The 9,967-nt window shown below is 39.0% G+C and overlaps 2 protein-coding genes across 2 annotated transcripts; one reads left to right on the top strand and one right to left on the bottom strand.

Moving 5' to 3' along the window:
• Positions 1 to 598: 598 nt before the first annotated feature.
• On the bottom strand, positions 599 to 2,408 carry LOC137960285 (pentatricopeptide repeat-containing protein At4g14170). The gene has a single exon (XM_068807856.1). It carries the CDS (start codon positions 2,284 to 2,286, stop codon positions 841 to 843), a length of 1,446 nt encoding a protein of 481 aa, XP_068663957.1. The 5' UTR covers positions 2,287 to 2,408; the 3' UTR covers positions 599 to 840.
• A 436-nt stretch (positions 2,409 to 2,844) lies between these two features.
• Positions 2,845 to 9,749, top strand: LOC137960229 (uncharacterized). Its single transcript, XM_068807787.1, has 7 exons — positions 2,845 to 2,919; positions 7,262 to 7,429; positions 7,543 to 7,784; positions 7,890 to 8,148; positions 8,368 to 8,547; positions 9,017 to 9,172; positions 9,416 to 9,749. The coding sequence occupies exons 2-7, from the start codon at positions 7,427 to 7,429 to the stop codon at positions 9,590 to 9,592; spliced, it is 1,017 nt and encodes a 338-aa protein (XP_068663888.1). The 5' UTR covers positions 2,845 to 2,919; positions 7,262 to 7,426; the 3' UTR covers positions 9,593 to 9,749.
• The last annotated feature ends 218 nt before the right edge of the window (positions 9,750 to 9,967 follow it).

The raw sequence follows: 9,967 nt of genomic DNA, 5'->3' as shown, positions 1-9,967 counted from the left end.
AAACTTCCCAAAGTTCTCACTGCAGGACGCCTGTTAACAGAATTGAGGAGCTGGATCTCCTAAGAAAAATCGAGGGGAAAGAATAATGAAGCCGCATGCTTTTACGAAAATTCCCATGATCTGATTTATGAGAACGACAGTGTTGGCCTAGAAGCAAACAAGAACCGGATGATCAGATTTCACTAATCATCATATATTTCAAGTGCAAGTGTCATGCAGTGATTACAGTAATACAGGTTAAATTTGCTTCACTAAAAAATTTGTCCTTGGGCTATTTCAAATATGTTCGATGTTTATTTTTTTAATTATATTATGGTGGCACCAAAGGAGTTTGTTTTCGTTAGTTAAACGTAGAGAAAGATGTTTTACTAGTTTCCTTTATGAATAGTAAATCGTTTACTGCTTGGACTTGTAGCCACTACTTCAGCAAATAGCCTCCAATTCTTGGAGATTTCTACCTCCGATTTTAAACCTAAACTAGTTCGTTACAGAAAACGCAAATTCTATTCGTTATGTTGTGACTTTTCACAGTTGCTGTTATCTCAGTTTAATAAAAACTCAATTTAATCTATATTTTTGAAAGAGGTGCAGTTCTTTAATCTAGCCTCTACTGTTCAGAGCGATAAACCACTCTCTAAAATACAGTTGCAAGAAACCAAACTAGTTCAAGATGATTTTCAGAAGTTTCTGCTGTTCTTTGTTTTCATGAAGGCCTTGCTTGATTACAGTCACTGTACTGCTGAAGGCCGTCCTTGAGCCTTTTTTTCTGCGTGAATCAGATATAATTTCTGCTTTGACATTCTCACCCAGTATCAAAGAGAAGTGGCGCATGTGTTGGGTTCAAGAACCGGTTAATTCAATAAGGCTATGCCCAGGGATCTTATTCACATTCCTTTCCCTCATCAAACTCCAGATCCTCTCTGCATCGTTGAATCTACCCTTTGCAGCATAAATGTTGGCCATCAGTGCATAGTAACCGCTCCTTTCAGGTTCCAATTCCAAGAGCTTCTTTGTAACTCTCTCTGCAACCTCAATATCACCATGAACTCGACAACCCCCCAACAATGCTCCCCAGATTGCTGCATCAGGCTTCATTGGCATTTCATCAATAAACCTCTCTGCTTCGGTTAAATTCCCCACCCTTCCTAGAACATCAACCATGCAAGCATAATGCTTGAGTTGAGGGGATACTCCATACTCTGTCATCATATTGAAAAGCTCCCATGCTTTCTCAACCATTCCACTGTGACTACATGCAGACAGAACTCCCAGAAAAGTCACTGAATTGGGCACCATGCCTTCCTCCAGCATAAGATCAAAAAGGTTTAGAGCAGTTACCAAATGTCCATTGATCCCATACCCTAAAATCAATGCGCTCCAAGAAATTACATCTCTTTCAGGCATAAACAGAAACACTTTATGAGCCCAATGCAATGCCCCACATTTTATATACATGTCAATGAGAGCATTTCCTATGCTCAAGTTCAACCATAAACACCTCCTGACGCTCCATCCGTGTACACTCTTACCATGCCTCAGCCACCCCAACTGGCTAAAAGCCAGAAGGAGACTCACCATAACCACCCCATCAAGCTCAACCTCTTGACCCATCATCTCCCTGAACATCACTAGTGCCATTAAAGGCTCTCCACTTTGAGCGTACCCGCCAACCATCGAAGTCCAAAGCACCGCGTCTCTCAGAGGCATTTGATCAAATAACTTCCTCGCCTCCGAAATTTTACCCAAGTTAACATACAAGAACACGAGAGCAGATGCAACGAAAACGTTCATCTCCAATCCTAACTTCATAGCAACACCGTGTGCCAAGTTCCCCTGCCATAAATCTCCTAAGCCGGCACAAGCCCTTAGAACAAGCGGAAGCGTAAAAATATCGGGGTCCGTTCCGGAGCTCCGCATTTGGGAGAACAACCCAATTGATCTCTCAGGAAAACCGGACCGTGAGAACTCACCGATCATGATATTCCAGGAGTAGATGTTCCTTTCAGGCATGTGGAGAAAAACAGAGTGAGAATCAGGGAGAAGTCTCTTGTGTTTGGAATACATGATAATGAGTTTGGAACTGAGGATGACATTGCTATATAGACCATTTCTGAGGAGCCTAGCATGGAGGAGTTGGAGATTTCTTGCGTTTGGGGACGAATGTAATAGCAAGAAATTGTGTGATATGGGATTGTTGATAGCTGTGGAGTAAGAGACATAAAAAACGAAAGAGCAAAGCTTCTTGAATATATTCCTCGGCCTTGAATGTACAAGACTTACATGCATGTTACAGCTCTAAACAGCGTAGAAAATGTGTTTTATCGTTTTATAATCAGTTCGCGAATGAGACGCTCCGATCGAACGAGAATACGGACGATCACCATTTCATAATTCCAATTTTCAACTCAAGTTTTCTACTGTGTAATGAACCAGTAAGGCAGCCCTTTTTCTTTCCCTCACCAAACCAATTTAAATTTTAATAAGCCCCTTTCACGTCGACTTTCCCCACCCTTCACTCGGCCGGCCCCGGCTAGATAATGAACGGCCGAGATACGTGACTGGTCGCATCACCCGATCCGGTTGATAGAAAATGACGGCTTCACTTTACCGGATTACACGGCTTCGCTTTGGCGTTTTCCCGATGATGGACAAACGCAAGATCGCGAACGCGCGCTGACGACCATTGGACACGTGACGACTGTCTTTGGTTTTCTCTCCTTCGCTGTCGTCTGTCGCTTCGTTCGTACCAGGCACCTCTCTGTTTCACTCTTTTTGGTGCAAAAAGAGTTTTTGCTCCCGCCTCTTCCGTTACTTTCTTTCTCTCAGACTTCGTCTACTTCGTCTTTTTTACTGTGTTTGTTGTTGTACCAGACTTTCGGTTTCTGAGCTTCTTATTGTGTCGTTTGGAAGCGTAATCAGGTATTACTCTAACGCCGGAACCTTTTCCGTTCTTAATTTTAATTGGTTTTCGTTTTCAAGTGAATAATTTTGTGTGCTTGGCGTGGATAATGTCTTGTATGTTTTTTTTAAACTATTACGGGTGCGTCGGGGAGATAAGGGATTTTATTTTTGCGTTCAGTTGTTGTGAAGCTAAAGCCTGTTTGCTGCTGCTTTGCTTTGGGATGTCTAAGTTGAGCTTGTTATAAAGACGCGTACATTTGTTACATTTTGATCATGTTGGAGTGTTGTTGTTTTGATGAATTTTGTGGTTTGATGGGAGAGTTTCATTCATTTGGAGTAGAGATCGTGTAGTTTTTATATAACTTTGGGATAGATTCTTGATGATCGGCATTTTGAGAGCTTTCTTCGTAATTCATGATGCTGTTTAAAATTCTAATATCTGTACACAGTACAGTAAAGTGATAAGCATAAATTTGTCACATTTTTTTTATCATGTTAGAGTGGTGGTGTTGTATTGAATTTTGTTGTTTAGCTGGACGAACTTTATTAATTTTGGGAAGAGATTTCTTCGTTCCCTGAAAAGTGTTGCGCGATGTGCATGATGATTCACATTTGAGAACTACTGTATATACAAGGTGATGGACAACCTATCTTTGCAAACTCTGGAAACTAAGCCCTGCTTCATTTCTGCTTTTATGTTCACAACATTTCTAGGGTCATTAATAATCACTATATCCTCTACATTAGCACACACTAAGCTGAACAGATTTCTCTGCTTAATGAATCAAACGCTTACTTATCAATGATTCCATTTGAATTCATTTTGTTAGGAGCTTCTTTGCATGTAAAGTTTGTGTTGTTGGATTCATTTGTTTAGCTTGCAACTTAAGGCATTTGATTATAGGTTTGCATATTTATGGTCTGATTACCTGTAATGTAGATTTCTGCTGGCAGTAAGCCACCATCACATTGTTGATGTGTTAATTTGTCTTGGAAAGTTGACTATGTACATGAGATCACTCATGTAATGACTGAGCTCTCAGTGAGAAATCTGCTAGAGCGCTCCCTAGAGGAGATATTATAAGCCTCGCGTACAAGTTCTCCTTCTCTCTTCTAACTCCACGGAAGATGGTAAGAAGTGTTCAAAACCTGATCTTGTCATTTTGGTTTTACCAGTCTCTGGTACATACATCGGTGTATGATTTCTGAATCTGTATGGGTGGGTTGATTTTTTTTTTTTTGGTTATTTTTGGGGAAAATGGCAATGGCTTTGTATTCTGATCAAAGGGGAAAAAAACATAGTATAAAAGGGAAGATATCCTAGATTACAATGGGAAGGAGTTCCCAAGGGCTAGCTGTCCCCAGGAGACTCCCTCAGCTAGAAAATTATCAAGGCTATTTGTTGATCTTGTTCTCCACTCAATATGACACACACACACACACATCGGGCCCTCTTGGCATTGCTGATTCGACTATGGCGGAGCTATCTGGACTTCTCTACGGACTCTGTATCTTTCATGATCATTTCAGTGGTCCGCTCATTGTAGAGGAGATTCTTGGGTTGTTATCGGTTGGTGCTCCTCCTCCACCTTCTCACTTCGGCGTCATTGACAGATTTATCTTGACATTTGGATCGCATACCCTCTATTCCTTGTATCTGGTCCCATGTTCTCAGATCAGCCAATTTGACTGCAGATTCTTGCACTAAATTGTGTCCCTCCCTTCAATCCCTTGTTGTAAGGGGAGACCTCCTTTGATGTTTCTTTTTCTTTCTTGAAATAAAATCATCACCACTTCAAAAAATGAGGCTTCTCGAGTCCTTCATTTTCTCGGTGACTTTAAGTTCATAGTGTTCACTTCTTGTGAAATGTCTAGGAAGAAAAACATCTGCCCCGTATCAAAGGTCCTCTAAGATCATGAGATGTTCCCTGCTCTGGTTGTGCTTGATTCCCATCTGCCCATGTACCTATGCTCTCCATTCCACGTCTTCACACATGTCCTGCTCCCTTTGTTGCTGCTGGTCTTCTTTGCTGTACTTCAGTGAATTCTTCATCATCATATGCTTCGGTCCTCTCTGCTTCACTCTGCTCATCTCCATTCTCCAGACCTTGATCTCGGAAGATGCTGATTCTTAAATCATGTTAACATTTTCATCAATTTTATGGGAGATTAGAAACTAGGCAATGGCAGACCCTCCTAAACCTTGCTTTTGTGATTAAAAAGTGAAGTCATGGCAGAAAGATGGTATGACCTGTGCTCCAGACGCTGAAGGTTTTCTGGAAACTGGCTATGGTAGGAAGTGTTTAATGGAGGCAAACCTGGCATGATAGAATTTTTAAAGTTTCATAACACCTTATCTGCAATTCTACTTCTACTAAAATTACAAATTTCTAAGCCAAAGAATGAACTGAAAGATATGCAAGTTAAACTCCCAGTGGAGAGCTTGTGGGATGGTTGGAATAACGGTGCTGATGCTTCCACAGGAAGCAGAAGATGTGGAAGCTGCTGTGCTGAAGAGTTCTTTGAGAGAAGGAATAGCTACAGAGTTGTCTGAACTCTTATTTATTTATTTTATACTAATTTCATTTATAAATAGATTATTTTCTCATGTGAAGACATACCATGAAAAAAGGCTTTAGGGATTCTTTTGTGAATGTATGGTTATTTTTCTACCAATAGATTAAAACACTAACATACCAGGGAAACAAAATAGCTCTGAATATTGTGAAGTTCGTACCAATCTAAGTATCCACTTATTCTCTGTCATAATAAAAGAATGATATCTGACTGAGTTTTTTTCATTTCAGATTTGCATTAGCTAGCGAAGCATCACACTGTTTATACATTGGACTGTCTTGGAAACATGCCTTTCATCTTCTTTATCTGCTATTGAGAGACTGCTAAGAAATGTTTTAGATGCAGGGTCCCATATATAAAGTGTCACGAGAAGTAATTTCATGGTGCTTATATATGGAGCAGAAAGTATCATTGTTATGTCTATTTATAGTTTAAGCTCGAAAGCTGAGAGAAGTGTTGCAGTATCACTTCTTCAAAGTCTATTCTTATTTTTGCTCACTGTTAGACTCTCTGTTTATTTTAATCAATTTGGGAGAAAGGCCTACTTAATCACATGAATATTAGGAATTTTTTAAAAGGAAACTGAAACCATTATCAAGGGAGGATATTTAGGTAATTTTCAGGGGGTTTGCCAAGTGGCCTCGACTTGGACCAATCAACTGCACTACAGGCTTTAACAATGAAGAAAATTGTGCTATGAGCTCATCAATATTTGAATCCATGGCCACTGTCGCCTGGAATATGTGGAATGGCACAATAGAAGATTTCTAAAGGTAAGCAAATTTCTCTGGGAAGAATCATGAGTAATCAGAAGGCATTGGCTAATCAATGTTCATTCGGCCTTGCACCGCATTGCCCAGTCAACTGCTTGGGCCCTTCCTTCAAAGGTTTGTTTGACTTAATCTTAATGGAAGCTCTGGAGGGAAACATGGGCTCGCGGTGTTGGGGTATGGTTAGGGAATCAGATGGTATGCTTCTTCTTGTTTACTCTATGCCCTTTGAGTGGTGATTAGAGATCTCGTCCTAGGCCTCAGGTTATACTTTGTGCTTTTTTAGACCATTTAGTAGTCAAAGTTAGTTGGTCATCTCTTGGGTTTTAGGCAAGAAAGCCCCGTCTGGGCATTTATTGTAGTATATTAGACGAGATCAAGGACATCAATAGTAGATCCAAATCCATCAGTTGGCAGCATAGTTTTTGGAGTGCCAACGAAATGGCCGAGAGATTAGCTAGGGAGGAAGTCAGCCGCCAGCTGCATTTCCCTCCCTTTATGATTTTTTATTTTATGTTTTTTGGTTCTTTTTTTCTCTTTGGCTGCCATGTTGTTACAGTTTTTTAGTTTCCTTGTTTCTCCTTTGTGCTTGTTTCTCGTCCCTCTCTTGTACCCTTCGCACTTCTGGGGCCCTCTTAATGAATAATTTATTGTCCTCAAAAAGAAATATTATTAAAATCTGTAGAATGTTGGTTATACTGAGCTTTTTAGATCTTATCCAGTAGTATGAATTTGTTATGGTGCTTTATGCTTTTAATCTCTGTTTCTTATGAACAAATCCTTGTTTATCTTTTACTTTAAAATGTATTTTGAAACTGCACACAAGTGCTGAAAGTATGTTTGTTTTAGAAGTTATTGTCCACTACCATTGTTTTGCTTCATGATTTTATATAATTGTTATTTCTATTGGTTATTTAATTTAGGCCGTGTCTTGATATCTGATCTTTTTTGGTGAAAGAAGACTTCTGTTTGGAAGATTGCTTAACACATGCTTCTGTCGCATTTATTCTCAGGAACAATTGTGTAAAAGGAATTCAAAGTTGGAGATCTCTTCTTCAAAGACTGTACTGATGATATTGATAAAAAGTTCATTGTGGGAGCCAAGCTGGTTCAGAAAGAGATTTGAGAATTTGGATTTTACATTATTATCTAATTTCTAACTTTTCATTACTGGAGAAATGGTATTGCCATGGATTGCTCAACTCTTTCTTCTTTTATTTTTCAAAAATATATTATATATTTAATGAAAGTAATAACCATAAAAATCCTGATTGCATTTGGTTCGTGTCTGCAGATGGTAATTTCATTTAAGGCATCAAAGAGATCACCCTTTCTGCTACGTGGGATACTTCTTTTCTTTGTTACTGTGATTGGTGTATATATTTGCTATGTCTGTTTAAAACAAGTCACTGTACAAATAAACCCAAATAAGAGCAACTCTACTTTCAGGAATTCAAAAACACACTGTAACATGTCTTCCATCTCCCCAACAGATGCCCTTTATGTTCATTTTCCTCAACCAAAAACTTATAGAAGGTCTCTGTCTCTGTCTCTGTCTCTCTCTCTCTCTGAAGTCATCTTTCTTGTACAGAAACTTGTTCCTTACATTGAAGTTCTAATTCTTCAATTTGACTCTGCCAGGGAGGAATGTGCATGTACTCCTGTTCGGGTCTTTGTTATTTTGTCGATGCAAAGATCTGGAAGTGGGTGGTTTGAAACTTTGCTGAATAGCCATCCCAACATTAGCTCGAATGGAGAAATATTTTCTGTAAAAGAAAGGAGAACTAATATTTCAACTATTTTGAAGACATTAGATACGGTTTATAGTTTGGATTGGTTGAGCAGTGCAGCAAAAAATGAATGCGTGGCTGCTTTTGGATTTAAGTGGATGCTGAATCAAGTGAGTGCATCATCAGAAATTTATCTTTGTATTCTTATTCATATTAGATTCTTGCCTACATTAGACTAGCATTGGTGTTTGTGCTATTGTCTCCTGCATTGAAGTGGATGATGAACCTTTCAAGTCAATTTTGGGCTCCGTCTCTATATTCCTAGTAATTATGCTGAATCCTGATCTAGTTTCTTGATTAGTTTATGATTTGATGCTGCTTCTTTACAGGCTGTACTGGACCATCACAGTGAAATTGCTAATTATTTTAATTGGAAGGGGGTTTCAGTTATTTTTCTGTTTCGAAGAAACCTTTTGAGGAGACTCATCTCTTTGTTGGCCAACGCATATGATAGACATGCCAAGCTTCTCAATGGAACTCACAAGTCTCACGTTCATTCAAAGGAAGAGGTCTCTCTCTCTCTCTCTCTCTCTCAAAAGCATTGGTGTGTGTGTTCACATGCATGCACATACATACTGAAATTTCAGTCCATTGATCACAGGTTATATTATCATGTCTCAACTATGTGCTGAATCCAGGTTATCTTTTATCATAAAAAAAGTTTGCAATCATGAATTTTTAAGTGCAAGTTTAGAGACAAGGTCCAAGATAAAAATGGCTCTTAGTAGGCATGTACCGTGACATGGTTTAATTGACTGATCAAAATTAAGAATCAGATCAGGACTGGAAAAGAAATGGGTCGCCCCTTGCTGGTTATCCTTATGTGGAGATATTAAACTTTATTATGTGTTTAAGAAAACTTTATCAAGGCCTTAAGAACAAAGAGAGCCTGTCTTTTGTTTCTTTTCCTGAATGCATGTTAGGTTCTTCAAATCTAGAGGTCTTTTCTGATTTATAACCTCGACTGGCTCTTTGCAGGCTGAGGTGCTGGCACAATTCAAGCCTGTAATAAATGTTGCCACCCTGGTACCAAAACTCAGTCATGCTGAGCGGATGATGGCAGATTCTTTGCTCTACTTCAACACTACTCGTAACATAATCATGTATTATGAAGATATTCTCGGTAACAAACAGGTAGTGCGTCTTCTCTGTTCCCTCTTCAAACTCTTGGTAGTGCAACTGAAAAGAGTAACTAGAGCATGATAAAATGGGTTGTGTTAGAACGTTTTCTTTTGGTTTCTAGACAAGCGTAGCAGCGCAGTAGTTTAACAATTAAATTTCTGCTTACTCTGCCAAGTAGAGAGCATTGCAAGATTGGACCAAACTCTTTCTTCCTTGCTTCTTTACTCAAGTTGCTGTTCGTTTATCCAAGTGCAGACGCTGTCCAATGTTCAAGAATTTCTGGGTCTTCCTGTGAGAAAATTAAAGAGCAGGCAAGTGAAAATTCACACAAGACCCCCACTTGAGCAAGTTGTTAACTGGCAGGATGTGTACCAGACCCTTAATGGAACTCCCTATGAGCATTTTCTTCAGCGTACAGACTACATGAATTAATCTTATTGTTGTTGTTTCTTAAGCTTGTAACCCAAACTTGTAAATTAATCCATTTCCCCCCCTTTTTGGTGAGGCTGAGTAATTGTTTGGAAATTTTGAGGTGTTGCAGGGGCCTGACTTCTACACCTGTCCATAAAAGAGAAAGAATATATATAAGAAGAAGACATCCATGAAGTAGATATTTGAGGTTTTTACTTTTAGTTCAGTAATTAAACCTAGAAGTATCTGTTTAATTGTAACTTATACAAAGAAAAGCCAGGAGCAAACACATCTCGGTGTTTTTGTGGCAGATGTTTGCGAGGGTTAGTAAAAGGGAAAGTGAATTATTTTTTTGTGTTAATATGTTTAATGGAAAATATAACGTAATGAAATTTT

The sequence above is a fragment of the Aristolochia californica genome, unplaced genomic scaffold (assembly GCF_029961685.1).
Source record: "Aristolochia californica isolate CCGP_79_NKW_82.1479 unplaced genomic scaffold, dmAriCali1.0.hap1 SCAF_3, whole genome shotgun sequence".
In the NCBI taxonomy this organism is placed as follows: Eukaryota; Viridiplantae; Streptophyta; class Magnoliopsida; order Piperales; family Aristolochiaceae; genus Aristolochia; species Aristolochia californica.
The sequence above is the reverse complement of the archived record's forward strand: the minus strand, read 5'-3'. Positions and strand labels throughout refer to the sequence as shown.